Source organism: Zosterops lateralis, assembly GCF_965231275.1.
Source record: "Zosterops lateralis genome assembly, chromosome: 34".
Taxonomy (NCBI): domain Eukaryota; kingdom Metazoa; phylum Chordata; class Aves; order Passeriformes; family Zosteropidae; genus Zosterops; species Zosterops lateralis.
In genome coordinates, this window is record NC_139794.1 from 174,603 (window position 1) to 195,810 (window position 21,208).

At 53.7% G+C, this 21,208-nt stretch overlaps 1 protein-coding gene and 1 long non-coding RNA gene across 4 annotated transcripts; one reads left to right on the forward strand and one right to left on the reverse strand.

The window, feature by feature from the left end:
• Positions 1–24: 24 nt before the first annotated feature.
• Positions 25–19,903, reverse strand: SRRT (serrate, RNA effector molecule). Of its 3 annotated transcripts, none has more exons than XM_083881526.1 (21): positions 19,852–19,903; positions 18,899–19,017; positions 18,158–18,283; positions 17,229–17,384; positions 15,166–15,354; positions 11,822–11,991; positions 10,154–10,323; positions 9,644–9,760; positions 9,171–9,264; positions 8,513–8,739; positions 7,767–7,828; positions 7,602–7,680; positions 6,892–7,170; positions 6,035–6,229; positions 5,074–5,227; positions 3,621–3,814; positions 2,804–2,909; positions 2,469–2,522; positions 2,147–2,239; positions 1,468–1,573; positions 25–223 (listed from the first exon to the last, which is right to left on the reverse strand). In XM_083881526.1, exons 2-21 carry the CDS (start codon positions 19,015–19,017, stop codon positions 148–150), a joined length of 2,766 nt encoding a protein of 921 aa, XP_083737652.1. In that variant the 5' UTR covers positions 19,852–19,903; the 3' UTR covers positions 25–147. The 3 variants fall into 3 exon arrangements, with proteins under 3 accessions (XP_083737652.1, XP_083737653.1, XP_083737651.1); XM_083881527.1 differs by lacking the exon at positions 2,469–2,522 and adding an exon at positions 2,604–2,657; XM_083881525.1 differs by lacking the exon at positions 2,469–2,522 and having other exon boundaries at positions 2,750–2,909.
• Positions 11,179–13,677, forward strand: LOC310921415. Its single transcript, XR_014592133.1, has 3 exons — positions 11,179–11,305; positions 11,408–11,534; positions 13,161–13,677. It is a non-coding gene; the product is annotated as an uncharacterized lncRNA (long non-coding RNA).
• Positions 19,904–21,208: the final 1,305 nt, after the last annotated feature.

A 21,208-nucleotide genomic window follows, 5' to 3' on the forward strand; every position in this document is an offset into this window, starting at 1 on the left:
AACCAGCTGCTGCTGCCCCGCGGGGACTTTATTTGAGGGAATTTGGGGTTTTTTTGGGTTTTATTTTTTTGGAGGGTTTGGGGGCGGGGCCGTACAAACCGGGAAAGGGGCGGGGTCGTATCAAAAGGGGGCGTGTCCGGGGCGGGGTCAGAAGAAATCCACGTCCTCGGGGGCGTCCAGGTCCCGGTACTCCACAATGGCCCGGGGGTCGCCCCGCACCATCCTGGGGGCACAAAGGGGGGTCAGGACGGCACAAAACGGCCCAAAATTGGCCAAAAATTCACCCAAAAACAGCCCCAAAATTGTCCCAAAATCCATCCCCAAATGGCCAGAAATTGTCCCAAAATTCACCCCAAAACGGCCCCAAATCGTCCCAAAATTCACCCCAAAAAACATCTCAAAATCCCAAAATCCATCCCGAAATTCACCCCAAAAAATACCCAAAATTCATCCCAAAAACAGCCCCAAAATTGTCCCAAAATCCACCCCAAAATGGCCCAAAATTGTCCCAAAATTTACCCCTAAACCAGCCCAAAAATGGCTAAAAATTTACCCCAAATCCCAAAAAACCTCCCCCAAATTTTACCCCGAAATCCATCCCAAAATCCATCCCAAAAAAAATCCCAAAATCGACCCCAAAATACACCCCAAAATTCACTTCGAAATCCGAAAAACCACCCCAAAACCGTCCAAAAAAATTCCAAAATTTACCCCAAAACCTGCCCCTAAATTCACCCCAAAATCTAAAAAAAAAAACCAAAAACTGCCCCAAAATCATCCCAAAATTCATCCCCAGACCACCCCAAAAATGGCCCCAAAATTTACTCCAAAATCCCAAAAAAACACCCCAAAACTCACCCCAAAAAAACACCAAAAACATCCCAAAATTTACCCCAAAATCCATCCCAAAAACTGCCCCAAAACCCCCCAAAATCCACCCCAAAATTCACCCCGAAATTCCCACAGAGCCCAAACCCACCCCAAAATTCAACCCAAAAAAAGATCCCAAAATCCAGCCTGGGATCCCCATTTTTGGGGTCCCCCACCTCATTTTTGGGTCCTCAATCCCATTTTTTAAGGTTTTCCCCCCATTTTTGGTCTCCCCAGTCCCATTTTCAGGGTCCCCCACCCCATTTTTGGGCTCCCCAAACCCATTTTTGGGGTCTCCCATTCCATTTTTTAGGATTTTCTCCCCATTTTTGGTGTCCCCAATCCTAATTTTGAGCTCCCCAATCCCATTTTTGGGGTCCCAACCCCATTTTTGTGCTCCCCAATCCCATTTTCAGGGTCCCCAATCCCATTTTCAGGGTCCCCAATCCCATTTTTGGGGTCCCAGACCCCGTTTTTGGTCTCCCCAGTCCCATTTTCAGGGTCCCCCACCCCATTTTCAGGGTCCCCAATCCCATTTTTGGGCTCCCAGACCCCGTTTTTGGGGTCCCAACCCCCGTTTTGGGGGTCCCCCCTCACCTGCTGCGGGGTTTGTTCAGGTACCCGCCCCCGGCCCCGCCCTGACCCCGGAAGGAATCGTAACTGCCCCTCCCCCCGTAGGGCCCGGGGGGGTACGGGTGGGACCCTGTGGGGAATAAAGGGTTAAATCAGCCAAAAACAGCCAAAAATGTCCAAAAATACCCCAAAAACCACCCCCAAAACCCCCTGTAGGGCCCGGGGGGGTATGGGTGGGACCCTGCGGGAGAGAAAGGGTTAAAATGATCCAAAATCACCCCCAAAACATCCAAAATCACCCAAAAATCACCAAAAATCACCCCAAACCCCACCCACCACAGACACCCCCAGACCCCCCTCCGAGTTTCCCCCAATTCCTCCCAAATTTCCCCTCGAATTCTCCCAAATTTCTCCCAATCCCCTGCAAATCCCCCCAACCCCCCCCAAATTTCCCCCAAATGCCCCCCAAATTCCCCTAAATCCCCCCAATTCCTCCCAAATTTTCCTGTTATTTCTCCAAATGTCCCCAAACCCAAATTTTCCTGAAATTCCCCCCAAATTTCCCCCAAATTTACTCCCAAACCCTCCCAAACCACCCCAAATCCCCCCAAATTTCCCCCAAAAACCTTCAAATCCCCCCAAATCTCCCCCAAACCACCCAAATCCCCCCAATTTTTCCCCAAATCCCCCCAAATTTTGTTACCTCCGTATCCCAGCATGGGGGGCCGGGGGGTCCCGTAGGGCATCAACCCCTGGGGGGACTGGGGGGGGTACGGGAGACCCCCCGGGGACAGACCTGGGGACAAACAGGGGACAGAGAGGTCACCCAGGGGTCACAGGGTCACCCAGGGGTCATGGGGTCACCCAGGGGTCACCCAGGGGACTGGGGGGGATATGGGAGACCCCCAGGGACAGACCTGGGGGGACAATGAGGGGACAATGGGGTCACCCAGGGGTCACAGGGACACTGAGATGACACAGGGATGACACTGAGGTGACAATGAGGTGACAATGGTGACACTGACCAGCGTTGGGACCCCCGGCGGGACCCCCCTTGCCCCCCTCGGGCAGGGCAGGACCTTTGGGGTCACACTGGGGGTGACACTGGGGTGACACAGGTGACACACAGGTGACAATGGTGACACACAGGTGACACTGACCAGCGTTGGGACCCCCGGCGGGGCCCCCCTTGCCCCCCTCGGGCAGGGCAGGACCTTTGGGGTCACACTGGGGTTGACACTGGGGTGACACAGGTGACACACAGGTGACACAGGGATGACAATGAGGTGACAATAGTGACACTGACCAGCGTTGGGACCCCCGGCGGGACCCCCCTTGCCCCCCTCGGGCAGGGCGGGACGTTTGGGGTCCATCAGGAAGTTGTTGAAGAACAAAACCTCCTTGCGGACGGCGCCCATCTTGTCCCCGTGCTTGTTGAAGATGTGCTTGCGGACAAACTCGGGGCCCTGGGGGGACAATGGGGACAGTTGGGGACATTTAGGGACATCCATGGGGTCAGGGATATCCAGGGGTACCCCGGGGATTGGGGACATTGGGGACACTGGGGACACTGAGGTGACACTGAGGTCACTGTGCCCCATCTTGTCCCTGTGCTTGGGGACAAACTCGGGGTTTGTCCTGAGGGGACATTTGGGGACATTGACCCTCCATTGTCCTCCAGAGTGTCCCCAATGTCCCCAGGGTGTCCCCAGTGATCTCAATGACCCCAAGGATGTCCCCAGGGTGTCACCAGTGCCCCCAGGATGTCACCAATGACCCCAATAATGATCCCAGTGATGACCCCAATAATGATCCCAATTGTTTTAATGATGATGCCAAGTGTCCCCAAGTGTCCCCAATGATCCCGATGTCCCCAGGGTGTCCCCAAGTGTCCCCAAGCGTCCCCAATAATGATCCCAATGATCCCGATGACCCCGAGGATGTCCCCAGTGACCCCAGTGACCCTGACAATGTCCCCAAATGTCCCCAAACCTTGAACTTTTTCCCGCTGAGGGGACACAGCCACTTGTCCTTGCCCAGCTCCTGCCTGTCCCCAATGTCCCCAATGACCCCAATGACCCCAATGTCCCCAATAATGATCCCAATGATCCCGATGACCCCGAGGATGTCCCCAGTGACCCCAATGACCCTGACAATGTCCCCAAATGTCCCCAAACCTTGAACTTTTTCCCGCTGAGGGGACACAGCCACTTGTCCTTGCCCAGCTCCTGGGTGTTGGCGCTGACGAATTTCTCCAGCTCCTGCTCGGGGTCCTTGCGGCCGAGTCTCTGCGCCTCCTCCTCGGGGACAGAGCCCGGCCCGGCCAGGAGAGGGGACAGACGGGCCTCGAAGGTTCGCTGCCACTCCGACACTGGGGACACAGGGGACAGCAGGGTCATAAAAAATCAAAATCCCCAAAAAAATCCCGTTAAAAATGAAAAAAACCCCAAAAATCCCCGTAAAAATCCCATTAAAATGACAAAAACGGTGTAGAAACAGAGTAAAACGGGGTAAAAATAGAGTAAAATTGAGCAAAAACAGGATATTGGGGACAGAGGGGACACCAGAGTCACTGGGAGCATTGGGAGCCAAAAAATCCAAAAAAAACCCCCGTAAAAATCCCGTAAAAATCCCATAAAAATGACAAGAATGGAGTAAAAACAGGATGTTGGGGACACAGGGGACAGCAGGGTCATAAAAAATCAAAATCCCAAAAAAAATCCCGTTAAAAATGAAAAAAACCCAAAAAATCCCTGTAAAAATCCCATTAAAATGGCCAAAACGGGGTAAAAATGGGGTAAAATGGGGTAAAAATGGAGTTAAAAGGGGATATTGGGGACACTAGGGACAACAGGGTCACCACAGTCATTGGCAGTGGTGAAAAACCCCAAAAAACCCAATAAAAATCCCATAAAAATGACAAAAATGGGGTAAAAATGGGATATTGGGGACAATGGGGTTATTGGCAGTGGTCAAAAACTCCAAAAAAAACCCATAAAAATGACAAAAATGGGATAAAAATGGGATACTGGGGACAGAAGGGTCAGCAGGGTCACCACAGTCACTGGGAGTGGTCAAAAACCCAAAAAACCCCATAAAAATCCCATTAAAATGACAAAAATGGGGTAAAAATGGGGTTGAGGATTTTTTGGGGGCAGTTTTTGGGGTTTTTTGGAGCCATTTTTGGGGCGGTTTTTGGTGGTTTTGGGGCGGTTTGTGGGGCAGTTTTCAGGCTTATTTTTGGGTGATTTTGGTGCAGATTTTGGGGTTATTTTCGGGTGATTTTGGTGCAGATTTTGGGGTTATTTTCGGGTTATTTTGGGGGTGATTTTTTGGGGTTATTTTGTGGTTATTTTGGGGCGATTTTGGAGCGGATTTCGAGGCCGTTTTCGGGGCAGTTTTTAGGATTATTTTGGGGCGATTTTTGTGGGTTTTGTGGCTCACCTTCCCCGTGGGACACCCTGTTGGGTTTTGGGGTTATTTTAGGATTACTTTCATGTGGTTTTTGGGGTGGTTTTGGTGCAGTTTTTGAGGCAGTTTTTGGGGCTATTTAGGGACGGTTTTCAGGACAGTTTTCGATATTATTTCGGGGCAGTTTTTGGGGTAAATTTCAGCGTTTTTAGGTCTCACCTTCCCCGTGGGACACCCTGTTGGGGGGCAGCGGGCCCCGCACGTGGATGATCCCACACCTGTTGGGCATCTCGTCCTCGTTGGGGTATTCGGAGGTGTTGTAATAATCCACAGAGTGAACGATGCGCAGGTACAGCAGGAGCCTGTCCAGAACCTGGGGACAGTGGGGACATTGGGGACATTAATGGGGACATTGAGGGGACATTGGGGTACAGCAGGAGCCTGTCCAGAACCTGGGGACAGTGGGGACATTGGGGACATTGAGGGGACATTGAGGTCACTGGGGACATTGGGGTACAGCAGGAGCCTGTCCAGAACCTGGGGACAGTGGGGACAACAGGGACATTAATGGGGACATCAGGGACACTGGGGACATTGGGATCATGGGGGACACTGGGGACATTAATGGGGACATTGGGGACACTGAGGACAGCAGCAGCCGGTCCAGAACCTGGGGACAGTGGGGACATTTGGGGACATTGGGGACAGCAGAGGACATTGGGGACACTGGGGTCATTGGGGTCATCGGGGACACTGGGGACATTGAGGGGACATTGGGGTCACTGGGGACACTGAGGGGACATTGGGGACATTTGTGGGGACACTGGGGACACTGGGGACATTGAGGTCACCTTGGTGACACTCTGGTGACACCCAGGTATCACTCTGGTGACACTCTGGGGACACTCTGGTGACACTGGTGTCACTTTGGTGACACTGGTGACACTCTTGGTGACACTCTGGGGACACTTTGGTGACACACAGATGACACTGGTGACACTGGGGACACTCTGGTGACATTTTGGGGACACACAAGAGAGGGGATAGGGACACCCAGGGACAGTTTGGTGCCACCCAGGTGACACTCTGGGGACACACACAGAGGGGTCAGGAGTCAGGAGGGAACAAGGACACTCTGGGGACACCCAGGTGACACTTTGGGGACACTTTGGGGACCCACCTTGAGCAGCTTCTCGTCGCGCTCCACGGTGACCTCGGCGGGGTTGGTCTCGCGGGCCGTGTCCTCGGCGGGGGTGGCCTGTCCCTGTCCCTGTCCCTGCCCCTGTCCCTGTCCCTGCCCCAGCAGCTCCTCCTCCTCGGCGCTCACCTCCTCGATCAGGTAATCCGTGATGTGCCTGAGCACGGGGTTCTGCGCCTGGGGACAGTGGGGACATTGGGGACACATTGGGGACATTGGGGACACATTGGGGACATTGGGGACATCATTGGGGACACTGGGGACATTGGGGACAATGGGGACATCATTGGGGATGTGCCTCAGGACAGGGTTCTGGGCCTAGGGACAGTGTTGGGGACACTGGAGACATCATTGGGGACACTGGGGTCACTGGGGACATTGGGGGGACTTTGGGGGTCATTGGGGACATTGGGGTCTTTGGGGACACTGGGGGACATTGGGGACATCGAGGAAATTGAGGTCATCGGGGACACTGGGGACTTTGGGGACACCCTGTCCCCGCTGGTGACACTGTGGGGACACTGTGGGGACTCTGAGGACACTGAGGACACTGAGGACACTATGAGGACACCCCGGTGACACCGTGGGGACACTGTGGGGACGCTGGAGCCATTGAGGACACTGTGGGGACACTGTGAATCCCCTTTGGACCCCCTGGTGACACTGTGAGGACACTGTGGATCCCCTGTGGACATCATGGTGACACTGTGGGGACTCTGAGGACACTGTGAGGACTCCCTGGTGACACTGTGGGGACACTGTGGGGACACTGAGGACACTGGGGACATTGAGGACACTGTGAGGACCCCCTGGTGACACCCCTGTCCCCCCACACTCACCCCGGTCTCGGCGGGCGGCGGCTCCGGCTCCGTGGGCACGTCCCCTGTCCCGTCCCCGGCCGTGTCCTGCCCCGTGGCTGTCCCCGCTGTCCCCAGGGCCGTCCCCGGGGTCCCCGGGGGGCTCCAGAGCCGCGCCCGGGCGTCCAGGGCCTGCACCAGCCTGGCGGCCAGTTTGATGTCGTGTCTCACCACGGGCCGGTGCTGCGTCAGCCCCGACACGTTCCGGACACGGCGCGTCAGGTCCCGGTTCACCCCGGGGCTCAGCTCGCACTCGCGGAGCTGAAATGTAACAAAAACAGTTCAAAATTATACCTAAATCACATCTAAATACATCAGAGTTACAGCAAAATGCATCAGAATTGCATTAAAGTACAGCCCGGTTCAGGCTGAGGCTCAGCTCGCACTCACAGGGCTCGATAAGGATCCAAAATTATCCCAAAATTTTCCCAAAATTATCCCCAAATTATCTCAAAATTATTCTGAAATTATCCCAAAATCATCCCGAAATTTTCCCAAAATCATCCCCAAATTATCCAAAAATCATCCCAAAATTTTCCCAAAATTATCCCAAAAATAAGCCCAAAATAAGCCCAAAATAAACGCAAAACTATCCCCAAATTATCCTGAAATAACCCCAAAAAACCTCTGAAATAACCCCAAGATAACCTCAAAATAACCCCAAAATAACTCCAAAATAACCCCAAACTGACCCTGATGTTCTGGAGGCTCCAGCAAATCTCTTTGATGTTCACGCTGCGGTCAAAGGTCACCCAACCCCTCCTGAAAAACCTGAAAGAAGGGGAAAAAAAAATCACATTGTGAGCACCAAAAAAACCCCCAAAACACCAAAAATCTCCCCAAAATCCCCCCATTACCTCCTCTCGGGCTGCGGCTCCGACAGTGCCACGCGCATGAACCCGGGGTAGCGTTTGCACAGCTGGGGAGGGGGACAGGGGGGTTTATTGGGGGGTCCCAGGGGGCTCAGAGACCCCCAGACCCACCTCAGACACCCCCAGACCCCTCAATCACCCCCCAGAGTTTTTCAGCCTTTTTTCTCCCCTCAGAGTTTCCCGCCTTTTTTCCTCCCCTCAGAATTTCCCGCCTTTTTCCTCCCCCTCAGAATTTCCCGCCTTTTTTCTCCCCCTCAGAATTTCCCGCCTTTTTTCTCCCCCTCAGAATTTCCCGCCTTTTTTCTCTCCCTCAGAATTTCCCGCCTTTTTTCTCTCCCCTCAGAATTTCCCGCCTTTTTCCTCCCCCTCAGGTTTTCCCACCTTTTTTCTCCCCTCAGAATTTCCCGCCTTTTTTCTCCCCCCTCAGAATTTCCCGCCTTTTTTCTCCCCTCAGAATTTCCCGCCTTTTTTCTCCCCCCTCAGAATTTCCCGCCTTTTTTCTCCCCCCTCAGAATTTCCCACCTTTTTTCTCCCCTCAGAATTTCCCGCCTTTTTTCTCCCCTCAGAATTTCCCGCCTTTTTTCTCCCCTCACGTTTTCCCGCCTTTTTTCTCCCCTCAAGAGTTTCCCCTCAAATCTCCTCCCCAATCCCCCCCAAATCCCCCTCAAATCACCCCAAATCCCCCCCAGACCCCCCAGATCTCCCCCAAATCCCCCCGGATCCCCCCTCACCGCCACGATCTCGGCCTGGGAGATGTTGGGGGCGATGTTCCTCATGAACAGCGAGCAGGTCTTGTGGAGGGGTCTCGGTTTGGGTTCGGGGGGACCCCCCGGGACCCCCCCCTGGGCCCCCCCTGCGGCCCCTCCCCCCTCCTTGCCCTTCTGCGGGGGGGAGGGGGCGGTGGGGGGAGGGGTCCCGGCCCCGTCCTGGGCGTGGCCTTTGTCCTCCTTGGGCTCCTCTGGGGGGACAAAATGGGGAGGGGGCGTCAGAGGGGACAGCCGGGGACGGGGGAGAGACAAAAAACACCCACCCTGAGACCCCAAATACCCACAGGGACCCCAAACCCCACCCTAAGAGATCCCAAATCACTCCAGAGACCCCAAACCTGACCCCAGGAACCCCAAAAACCTCCCAGAGACCCCAAATCCCCACAGGGACCCCAAACCTGACCCCAGAGACCCCAAAAACCGCCCAGGAACCCCAAAAACCTCCCACAGACCCCAAACCACCCCCAAGTGACCCCAAACACCTCCCAGAGATCCAAAAAACCTCCTAGAGACCCCAAACTACCCCTAAGAGACCCCAAATCCCCACAGGGACCCCAAGCCTGTCCCCCCACTCACTGTCCCCGCTGCCACTGCCCCCTGTGTGTCCCCCCTGTCCCCTCACCGTCCTTGCTGGGGGCTCTCCGTGTCCCCCCCTCGCTGTCCCCGCTGTCACTGTCCCCGTCCTCGCTGTCCCGGCTGCGCTGACGCGGCCGCGCCTGCAGGGGGCGCAATGGGATGACGTCAGGGGGCGGGGCTTGGGTGCATGAGGGGCGTGGCCAGGGGAAAAAAGGGGTGGGGTTGAGTGGAGAGGGAATAATGAGAAAGGGGTGTGGTTTGGGGGAAGGGGAGGGGCTTAGAGGGTTTAATAAGGGTGGGAGGAGCCTATATGGAGGTTTAGGGGGTGTGGCTTGTGTAGGGGTTGGTGCTTTCCATTGGGAAGGGCTCCTGGGGAGGGGTGTGGCTTAGCAGAAAGGGGAGTGGTTTGTTAGAAGTGGGTGTGGCTGATACAAAAGGGGCGTGGCTTCACACACTGCTGTATCAGCAGTAGGGGTGGAGCTTTGTGGGGTGTGGCCAGTTGGGGGCGTGTACACTGACCTTGGCCCCGCCTTCCTTGTCGCCTTCCTCGGCCTTGGGTCCCTTGTCTGGCCCCTCCTCCTCCTCCTCCGGCCCCGCCCCCGCTGCAGGCTCCGCCCCTGGCTCCGCCCCCTCGGCCTGTGGGGAGAGGGGCGGGGTCAAAGGGGACCCCAATGGAACAAAGGGACCCCAAAAGAGCCCCAAAGAACCTCAAAACAGACCCCAAAACACACCCCAGGGGACAAAAGGGACCCCAGAACAGCCTCAGGGGGCCTCAAAAGAGACTTCGGGGACCTCAAAAGACACTCCAGGGTGACCCTAAAGAAGCCCCTGAGAATCAAAGCAACCTGGAAAAAAAAAATCCCCAGGGCACCCAAAAAAAAAATCTCCCAGGGGACCCAAAAAAAAAATATCCCACAGGGGGACCCAAAAAAATATCACCCAGGGCACCCAAAACAAAATCCCTCAGGGGGACCCAAAATGGACTCCAGGGAACCCCAAAATCCCCAGGTAACCCCAAAATCCCCCGACCTTGTTGCTGTCGTCGCCGTCGGGGCGCTCGGAGGGGCCTTTCCCGGGGGGCTCCGGCGGCCGCGGCTCCTCTTTTTTGGCTCCTTCGGCTTTTTCCGTCCTCTCCTCCTCCTCCTCCTGCTCCAGGATGCGCAGGTCGTTCTCCGTGCCCCCCTCCATCTTAATCACCGCTGGGGAAAACGGGGAGAAAGCGAGGAAAATTGGGTTAAAAACCGCCTTAAAAATGAGTTAAAACTGCCTAAAAATGAGTCAGGAATTCCTAAAAATAGAATTAGAAATTGAGAAGGAAGAGGGAGAAGAGAGAGATCCATACCCCTGTTACATCTTAATGGGAAAAAGAAACGAGAATTAGGGATAACCTTCAAAAAATTTGTAAAAAAAAGAATCTCAGAAATTGGTTTAAAAGGAGCCAAAAACCAGGGAACGACCACATGGAAACGGGTTAAAAATACCTGGAATTGGAATAAAGAGTTTCCACCTTTTTTTCTCCCCCTCAGAATTTCCCGCTTTTCTTTCTTCCCCTCAGGTTTTCCCGCCTTTTTTCTCCCCCTCAGAATTTCCCGCCTTTTTTCTCCCCTCAGAATTTCCCGCCTTTTTTCTCCCCTCAGAATTTCCCGCCTTTTTTCTCCCCTCAGAATTTCCTGCCTTTTTTCCTCCCCTCACAGTTTCTGTTCCCAAAAACTCTTCAAAATGGATTAAAAACATCCAAAAATAGGTTAAAAACCCAAAAAAATCGATTTTAAAACCCAAAAACAGGTCAGGAAACACAAAAATGGAGCCAAAACACCCCAAAAAACCCGCCAGAAACCCCAAAAACTGAATCTGAAACGTTTCTGGGGGGATCAAGAAGATTTTAAAGGAATTTTTCGGTGCATCAGGGAAGAACTTTTATGACTCCAAAAGCGTTTTGGGCGAGTTTTTGGAGCATTTTGGGGGTGTTTTTAGACGGGATTTTTGGAGCATTTTGGGGGCCTATTTTGGAGTGTTTTGGGGCGGTTTTGGGTGGGATTTTTGCACTGTTTTGAACATTTTTGGATGGGATTTTTGGAGCGTTTTGGGGGCATTTTTTGGACAGGATTTTTGGAGTGTTTTGGGGCGGTTTTGGATGGGATTTTTGCACTGCTTTGAGCATTTTTGGATGGGATTTTTGGAGTGGTTTTGGACAGGATTTTTGGAGCATTTTGGGGACTTTTTTGAGTGTTTTGGGGGTGTTTTTGGACGGGATTTTTGGAGGTTTTTTGGAGTGTTTTGGAGGTGCTTTTGAACGGGATTTTTGGACCATTTTGGGGGCGTTTTTGGACGGGATTTTTGGAGCATTCTGAGGGCATTTTTGGAGCGTTTTTAGGGCATTTTGGGACAGGATTTTTGGAGTGTTTTGGGGGTGTTTTTGGAGCATTTTGGGTTTTTTTTCAGATGGGATATTTGGAGTGCTTTAGGGGGTTTTTGGACAGGATTTTTGGAGCGTTTTGGAGGTGGTTTTGGATGGGATTTTTGGAGCACTTTGGGGGCGTTTTTGGGGTGTTTTTGGACAAGATTTGACTCAAGACGTGACTCTGTCACTCCAAGGAGCCACTCCGGCTTATTTCCACACCACCACCACCCACGAGCTCCCTCTGAAACCTCCAAAACTCCCATTTTAACGCACAAAACCACAATTTTTGGAGGCACCTGCGTCGAGGGTTTTGATGATCTGGGGCGCGCGGTCGATGTCCAGCAGCAGGTTGTCGAACCAGCCGTGCTCCCACAGGTAAAGGAAAACGCTGAGCCGGTTCCTGAGCGCGGCCTGAGCCTCCTGCTGCCTCTTCCCCGCCTCGTCCGGGTGGTATTTGGAACGAAACCTGAAAATTCGGGGTGAAAACGGAAAAAAAATGGTGGTTTTGGGGAGGTCTTGAGACTCTGCAGGGTTTTTTTTTTTTGGGGGAGGGAAGGGGGAGAATCCGGGTTGGAATTTTGGGGATTTATTTAGTGGGAAAAGGGGTTGGGGCGTCCCACGAATTATTTGGGTGTGGAGGGTTTTTTGGGGAGGGGAAGCATTGAATTTTTTGGGGATTGGGATTTTTAGGGGTGGAGAGGGGAAAAAATTGTGAAATTGAGGAGGGGGATTCCAGGTCTGGGGTGTTTGGGGAAAGGGAAAACCCCAAATTTATTGGGGAAACCCCGAATTTTTTGGGAATTGGGATATTTAAGGATGGGGAAAGTAAAAATCATTAAATTGACAAGAGGGACTCGGTCTGGGATTTTTTGGGAAAGGGGAAAACCCCAAATTTATTGGGGAAACCCCGAATTTTGAAATAATTGGGATGGAGAAATCCTCATTTTTTACAAGATCCCCCCTCAGTGTCTCCTGTTTAAATTTTGGGGGATTTCTGGGTGTTTTCAGGGTGTTTTTTCCGCATTTTTGGGGTGCCCCATATTGGGATTTTCACACAGATTTTTTGGGATGTTTTCAGGGTTTTTGGGGGGTTCTTGAGTTCTCAGGAACGTTTTGGGTCCAATTTTGGGGTTTTTCTTAAGGCTTGGGGTGATTTTTGGGCACATTTTCGAGTCCATTTTGATGCTTTTCTGAAAACATTTTTTGGGTGTTTTGAGATATTTTCAGAGATGTTTTAGGGACGTTTTTAGGGACATTTTTCACTTTTTTGGGGGCATTTTTGGACATCCACCCAAGGTGGGTTTGTGGCCATTTTTAGGCATTTTAAGGTCAATTTTAGGGCGGTTTTTCCACCGTTTTCAGTATTTTTGGACCATTTCGGGGGCGTTTTTGGATGGGATTTTTGAAGCATTTTAGGGGCATTTTTGGATGGGATTTTTGGAGCATTTTTGGAGCGTTTTGGCGGCGTTTTTAGACGGGATTTTTGGACCGTTTTGAGGCCGTTTTTGGAGCATTTTGGGGGCGTTTTTGGATGGGATTTTTGGAGCATTTTTGGGGCGTTTTTGGAGCATTTCGGGGGCGTTTTTTGGACGGGATTTTTGAAGGATTTTGGGGTGTTTTGGGAGTGTTTTGAAGGTATTTTTGGACAGGATTTTCAGAGCGTTTTGGGGGCATTTTTGGATGAGATTTTTGGAGTAGTTTGGGGAAGTTTTTAAATGGGATTTTTAGAGTGTTTCGGGGGTGTTTTTGGAGCGTTCTGGGGGCATTTTTGGACGGGATTTTTTGCAGCATTTTTGGGGCGTTTTTGGAGTATTTGGGGGGCGTTTTTGGACTGGATTTTTGGACCATTTTGGGGCGTTTTTGGAGCATTTTGGGGCTGTTTTCGGACGGGATTTTTGGTGGGTTCTGGGCCATTTCAAGGGTATTTCCTGGGCAGTTTTAGAGTGAATTCCTGAAGTATTTTGGGGCATTTCAGGGCACTTTTGGGGGGTTCTGTGAGGTGTCCCAGGTGTCCCGTGGGGGGCGGGGGCTCATACCTACACTCGCCGCGAGCGTCGCCGTCCGCCGGGCCCCGAAAACTGCGGCGTTTTTACCAAAAACCCCCGGCCGCTTTTTTTTGTTTTTCATTTTTTTGCCTTTTTTTTTGGCATTAAAAAAAAAACCCCTCCCGCCAAAACAAAAAATAAAACAACAAAGGTCCCTGGCTGCGTCCTGCACTTTGACCTCGCCGCATTGTGCGCGGCCCCGCCCTCTCTGCCTGACCCCGCCCGGCGGCTCCGCGGCTCCCGAGGGCGCTGGGAGAGAAGGGAAGCGTTAAAATTTCGGGGAATTTACCCCCAAAAATACACCCCAAATCCACCCCAGACCCAGCCAAGAGTGCTGGGACAAGAGTGTGAAATTTGGGGAAATTCCCCCCCAAAAAATCCACCCCAAATCCATCCCAAACCCGGCTCCCAGAGGGCGCTGGGAGAGAAGGGAAGTGTCAAAATTTCGGGGAATTTACCCCCAAAATACACCCCAAACCAACCCAAATCCAGACCCGAGAGCGCTGGAATAGAAGGGTTAAATTTGGGGAAATTTCCCCCTCCCCAAAAAAAATCCACCCCAAACCGGCCCCTGAGAGCAATGGGAGAGAATAAAAACATTAAATTTGGGGAAATTTCCCCAAAAAAATCCACCCCAAATCCACCCCAAACCCAGCCAAGGGTGCTGGGACAAGAATGTGAAATTTGGGGAATTTACCCCCCAAAAAAATCCACCCCAAATCCACCCCAAACCCAGCCAAAGTTGATGGCAAAGAACGGGAACATTAAATTTGGAGAATTTACCCCAAAAATTCCACCCCAAATCCAGCTAAAGGTGATGGGGGAGAATAGAAATGTGAAATTTGGGGAATTTACCCCAAAAAATCCACCCCAAATCCAACTGAAAGTGATGGGGGAGAATAGAAATGTGAAATTTGGGGAAATTCCCCCATTTTTTGGGAAGTCCCATTTTTTTTCTGGCAAATCCACAATTTTTGGGGGGAAAAACATGAAAATTTTTTGGGGGGGAAATGCCCAGTTTTTTTGGGAAATACCCAATTATTTTTTTTTTTTTTTAATCCCCTGGAAAATACTCCCTTTTTTTTAGGAATATCCCATTGTTTTGGGAAATACCCCATTTTTCTCGGGAAATACGCCATTTTTTGGGAATATCCCATTTAACTGGGAATACCTAATTATTTTCTGGGAAATAAACCATTTTGGGGGGGGGGATCTGCCCTCCTTTTTTTTCCTTTTTTTTTTTCTTTCTTTTTTTTTTTCCTTTTTTTTTTTTTTTCTTTCTTTTTTTTTTTTCTTTTTTTTTTCTTTTTTTTTTTTTTTTTTTTTTTCAGTAATATCAATTTTTTTTTGAGAACCCACCCGTTTTTTGGAGGGTCCCTCATCCCATTTTAAAGTCCCTTGAAGAATTTTTGGGTCCCCTGAAGGATTTTTGAGGTTCTCCCATCACATTTTAGGTTCTCCCCATCACCTTTAGAGTCCCCCCATCACATTTTCACCCGCCCCCAGCACATTTTAAGGCACCAAATGCACGTTTTTGGATCCCCTGACGCATTTTTGGACCCCCAAAGGACATTTTCGTGGCCCCCCAGACGTACCACTCCTCGTCCTTGTGCGCCAGGAAGAATTCCTGCAGCTGCTGCCGCCGGAAGTCCAGCTTGTAGTCGTTGTAGCGCTTGACGGCCTCGGTCTCGTCCACGGCGTCGTCCAGGGACAGCAGGAACTCCTTGAAGCTCTTCATGACGGGCGGGGCCGCCCCCAGCTCCACCTCGGCGATGGTGCCCAGCCTGGGGAGGGGGGTTTGCACAGGTTTGGGGGGGGTTTGGGATCGATATCGGGGGGTTTGGGGTCAGTATCAGGGGGTTTGGGGTCATTATTGGGGGGTTTGGAGGAGATATGGGGGGATATCGGGGGGTTTGGGGGAGATATCACAGATTTGGGGTCACTGTTGGGGGGTTTGGAGTGGATATTGGGAGTTTTGGGGGGGATATTGCAGATTTGGGGACACTATCGGGGGGTGTGGGGGGGATATTTGGGGTTGAAGCTCTTCATGACGGGCGGGGCCGCCCCCAGCTCCACCTCGGCGATGGTGCCCAGCCTGGGGAGGGGGGTTTTCACACGTTTGGGGGGGTTTGGGATCAATATTGGGGGGTTTGGGGTCGTTATTGAGGGGTTTGGGGTCACTATTGGGGGATATTGGGGGATATCAGGGGATTGGGGATCAGTATCAGGGGGTCTGGGGTCACTATTGAGGGGTTTGGGGTGGATATTGAGGGGTTTGGGGTCATCATTGGGGGCTTTGGGGTCACTATTCAGGGATATTGAGGGGTTTGGGGTCACTATTGGGGGTTTGGGGTCATTACTGGGGGGTTTGGGGTCACTATTGGGGGTTTGGGGTCATTATTGGGGGGTTTGGGGTCACTATTGGGGGTTTGGGGTCATTATTGGGGGGTTTGGGGTCACTGTCAGAGGATATTGGGGGGTTTGGGGTCACTATCGGGGGGCTTGGGGTCACTATCGGGGGATATCAAGGGGTTTGGGATTGATATTGATGGGATTGGGGAGGTTTGGGGTCAGTATCAGGAGCTTTGGGGTCACTGTCGGGGGGTTTGGGGTTGGTATTGGGGGATATCAGGGGGTTTCAGGTCATTATCGGGGGGCTTGGGGTCATTATCGGGGGGCTTGGGGTCAATATCGGGGGATATCAAGGGGTTTGGGATTGATATTGATGGGACTGGGGAGGTTTGGGGTCAGTATCAGGAGCTTTGGGGTCACTATCGGGGGGCTTGGGGTCAATATCGGGGGCTTTGGGGTCAATATTGGGGGGTATTGGGAGGTTTGGGATTGATATTGAGGGTGTGGGGTCACTATCAGGGGCTTTGGGGGGATATTGAGGGGTTTGGGGTCGGTATTGCGGGGTTTGGAGTCACTATTGGGGGGTTTGGAGTGGATATTGGGAATTTTGGGGGGGATATTGCAGATTTGGGGTCACTGTTGGGGGGGTTTGGTGTCATTACTGAGGGGTTTGGGATCACTATTGGGGGATATTGGAGGGTTTGGGATTGATATCGATGGGTTTGGGGTCACTATGGGGGGGTCTGGGGTCGTTATCAGGGGTCTGGGGTCACTATTGGGGGTCTGGGGTCACTATTGGGGGATATTGGGGGGTTTAAGATCAGTATTGGGGGCTTTGGGAGGGATATTGGGGGGTTTGGGGTCACTATTGGGGGTTTGGGGTCACTATAGGTTAATTTTGGGGGTTTTTGGGGGGATTTTGGGGTTGTTTTGGGGAATTTTGGGGTTTTTTGGGGGGATTTGGGGGTTATTTTGGGGAATTTTGGGGTTTTTAAATGGGAATTTTGGGGTTATTTGAGGGTTTCAGGGGCTCAGGAAGCTCAGGGAGGTTTGGATTTTTCCGGGGGGTTTTTGGGGGTCCCGAGTGTGATTTCAGGGTCAGATTTCGGGTTTTGGGACTCACCTGGCCTGGATGGGCAGCACCTGGTACCCAATCCCACAGAACTTTGGGGTTTTTTATGGGATTTTGGGGCGGATTTTGGGATTTTTGGTGTTTATGAAGCTCAGAAAAATTCGGGATTTTTCCGGGGGGTTTTTGGGGGTCCCGAGTGCGATTTTGGGGTCAGATTTGGGGGTTTTGGCTCACCTGGCCTGGATGGGCAGCAGCTGGTGCTGCAGCAGTTGATGCTCCATCCCGGGGGGGCCCCAGGGGCCCTGGGGGGGGCCGTAGGTGGGGCCGGCCCCGCCCCCCCCGTAGGGCAGATCGTACCCCCCGTGGTAGGGGTCACTGCCGTGGTCATCCCTGGGGTTAAAGGTCAAACAAGGGTCAGTCAGGGGTCAGGGGTCACTGCCGTGGTCATCCCTGGGGGTCAGAGGGCAGAGAGAGGGTCAGTGAGGGGTCACAGAGGGTCAGGGGTCACTGCCGTGGTCATCCCTGGGGTTAAAGGTCAAACAAGGGTCAGTGAGGGGTCAGGGGTCACTGCCGTGGTCATCCCTGCGGTCAAACAGGGGTTAAAGGTCACATAATGCTCAGTCAGGGGTCACTGAGGGGTCAGGGGTCACTGTCATGGTCATCCCTGGGGGTCACAGAGGGGTTAAAGGGTCAGTGAGGGTTCACAGAGGGTCAGGGGTCACAGCCCTGGTCATCCCTGGGGTCAGAGGTCACAGGGGGTGAATCCAGGGGGATTTGGGGTTGGCTTTGGGGGTGGATTTTGGGGCAATTTGGGGGATTTTTGGGATGGACTTTGGGGTGAATCCAGGGGATTTTGGGGCAGGTTTCGGGGCAGATTTTTGGGCAGGTTCTGGGATGGACTTTTGGATGGATTTTGAGGTGGATTTGGGAGGTTTTGGGGTCAGTTTTGGGGCAGATTTTGGGGCAGATTTGGGGTATTTTGGGATGAATCTTGGGGTGAATCTGGGGGATTTTTGGGATGGATTAAAGGACAGATTTGGGGGTATTTTGGGGTCAGTTTTGGGGCAGATTTGGAAGATTTTTGGGACAGAGTCGGGGCAGATTTTGGGATATTTTGGGGCAGATTCTGGGCTGAATTTGGGGCAGTTTTGGGGGTCTCTCACCAGTCCCTGCGCAGCCGTTTCTGGGGGGGGCTCAGCTCGTGCCGGGGAGGGGAAAACCTCTCGCGACGGGTCCGGTCGTAATCGCGATAGTCGCGACTGCGGCGCTCCCGGCCCCGCTCCCAGTCCCTGTGAGGGGTAAACTGGGTTAAACTGGGTTAAACTGGGATTAACTGGGACTGAGGGACTCCCCCAGTGTCCCCTGGTGGTGCCTGGACTGGGATAAACTGGGACAAACTGGGACAAACTGGGATAAACTGGGGTTAACTGGGATTAACTGGGAACAGGGACCCTCCCCAGTGTGGGGAAATTGGGATAAACTGGGATAAACTGGTCCAAACTGGTCCCCAGTGCCTCCTCCCAGTGCCTGAACTGGCCCAAACTGGAAATGAGGGACCCTCATGGTGCCTGAACTGGGATAAACTGGGGTAAACTGGTCCAAACTGGGAATGAGAGCCTGAACTGGGATAAACTGGGAACAGGAGCCCCTCCCAGCCCCTGAACTGGGATAAACTGGAAATAAGAAAATTGGGATAAACTGGGCCCCAGTGCCTCCCCCAGCCCCCAAACTGGTCCAAACTGGGAACGAGGAAACTCCCCCAGCCCCTGAACTCAGCCAAACTGGGATAAACCGGTCCAAACTGGGAATGGGAGCCCCCAAACCGGTCCAGACTGGTCCGGACTGGTCCCCAGTGCCTCCCCCAGCCCCCAAACTGGGCCAAACTGGTCCAGACTGGTCCGCACCGGTCGCTCCAGTCGTCCCTCCTCCTGTCCTCCCTCTCCCGGGACCGATCGTAGTCGCTCCTTTCCCGCCGGAACTTGTCCCTGCGCCGCCGGTCGTACTCGTCGTCGCTGTCACCCATCTGGGGGGCAAAAATACCGAATTTGGGACCCCCAGACTGCCCTGGGACCCCCCAGAACTGACCCTGAACGCACAGGGACCCCCAGAACTGACCCCGACCCACCCAGACCCAAAAATCGCCCCAAACGTGGCTCTGGGATGCCCCAAAATCCTGAATTTCGGATCCCCCTGACCATCCAAGACCCCCAAAACTGACCCTGAACCCCCAGAACTGACCCCACCACACCAGAACCCCCCAAATCCCAAATTTGGGACCCCTCTAGAATCTCCAATCTGACCCTGGACCCCCAGAACTGGCCCTGACCCACTGAGACCCCCCAGATCCCGAATTTGGGACACTCAGACCCCCCTGAGACCCCCTAAACTGACCCTGGACCCCCAAAACTGACCTCACCACACAGAGACCCCCCCAGACCCCCCAGATCTGACCCTGACCCACCGGGACCCCCCAGATCACGAATTTGGGATCCCCCCGACCCCCCTGGGACCCCCCAAATCCAATTTTGGGACCCCCAGACTCACTCGGCACCCTCAGGACCCCCAAAAATGCCAAATTTGGGACCCCTAAACCATCCCAAAGACACCCCCAGACCCCCGGGACCCTCCAAGATCCAAATTTGGGACCCCCAAACCCCCTCCGGACCCCCCCAGACCCCCATCCCATGATCCTTTGCGTCCCCTCAGGCCTCCCCCAGACCCCCCCAAACCCCCCAATCCCGTCATCCCTTGCGGCCTCCCTCACACCCCCATCCCCCCCCGGACCCCCGGGATCCCCTATGACGTCACCCCTCCCCGGAGTGACGTCACAGGCGGGGTTTCCCCCCCTCCCCCGGACCTTCCCGCGCGCCGTTCCCGGCCCCGCGCGCCGCTCGGGCCCCGCTCGCTTCCGGTCCGCGCCGGCCGGAACTGACGACACAAGGGAATTAAAAAATGGCGGCGGCCGCTCTGGCCGCGCGGGAGGACCGAGACGCTTCTCTACTGCTCCGACCCGCCGCGGAGAGGGGGAAAAGGGGGTTTTACCCGCGGTTCCTCCGGTGGAAACGGGGCCGAGGAAGGGGCGGGGCAGAGCGGCGGGAGGAGCTGAGGGAGAGGCCCCGGAGGTCCCGGAGCGGCGCCGGGGTCGCTCTGGCCGAGCGCGGGCTCCTCTCTATGGCCGCGGCTTTCAGCCCCGACTGCGCCTGCGCGGCCGCCTCTGCCGCGTTCCCATTGGCCGTCGCTCCCGCGCGCGCGAAGAGGCCCCGCCCCTTTTCTTTCCTTTCTCCGCCGCCATTTTCCCTCCCCGCGCGCGTCACGTGATGAAGGGCGCGGCCGCCATTTCGTCGCGGTGGGGTCCGCGCATGCGCAAAACGGTTCTTGAAGCCACCATGGGCGCCGCCATCTTGACAGTAACATCCCAGGAACTCCCAGTAACAGCCCAATAACAGCCCAGTGCTCCCAGTAACTCCCAGTGCCCTCCCAATAACTCCCAGTGCTCCCAGTAACCTCCAACTGGTCTGGACTGGTCCGTACTGGGTTATACTGGTTTATACTGGTCTGTACTGATCTGTACTGGTTTATACTGGTCTATACTGGTTTATACTGGTCTATACTGGTCTCATACTGGTCTGGGCTGGTTTATACTGGTCTGGACTGATCTTGACTGGTTTTTACTGGTCTGGACTGGTTTTTACTGGTCTGTACTTGTCTGTACTGGTCCACACTGGTCTGTACTGGTCTGTACTGGTGTGTACTGGTTTATACCGGCCTGTACTGGTTTATACTGGTTTATACTGGTCCCCACCCCTCGGTTATTCCAGTAATTCCACCCTCAGGCTCCTCCCAGTAACTCCCAGTAACTCCCAGTCCCTCCCAGTCCCCCCCAAATCCCCCCTAAACCCCCCCAGTGACCCCCAGTGACCCCAGTTTTCCTCCCAGTCCCTCCCAGTTCCTCCCAGTCCCTCCCAGTCCCATTTTAGCCCCCCCAGTTCCCCCTAGTCATTCCCAATTGCTCCCAGTCCCTCCCAGTCCCCCCCAAACCCCTCCCCAATAACCCCAGCGACCCCAATTTCCTCTCTCAGTCCCCTCCCAGTTCCCTTCCAGTGTTGCCAGTGACCCCAATTTCCCATCCCGGTCCCTCCCAGTTGCTCCCAGTTCCCTCCCAGTCCCATTTTAGGCCCCCAGTTCCCTCCCAGTCTTCCCAATCCCCCCCAGTC

What these genes read in the sequence shown, in the direction of transcription:
- SRRT (XM_083881526.1), bottom strand. Translation starts at nt 19,017, where the DNA reads ATGGGTGACAGCGACGACGAGTACGACCGGCGGCGCAGGGACAAGTTC. An exon ending in GCGCACAAGGACGAGGAGTG is followed by an intron (nt 11,992 to 15,165) that starts GTACGTCTGGGG and finishes CCGAATTTTCAG; the next exon opens with GTTTCGTTCCAAATACCACC. An exon ending in CCCAGGCCGAGATCGTGGCG is followed by an intron (nt 7,829 to 8,512) that starts GTGAGGGGGGAT and finishes CCCCCTCCCCAG; the next exon opens with CTGTGCAAACGCTACCCCGG.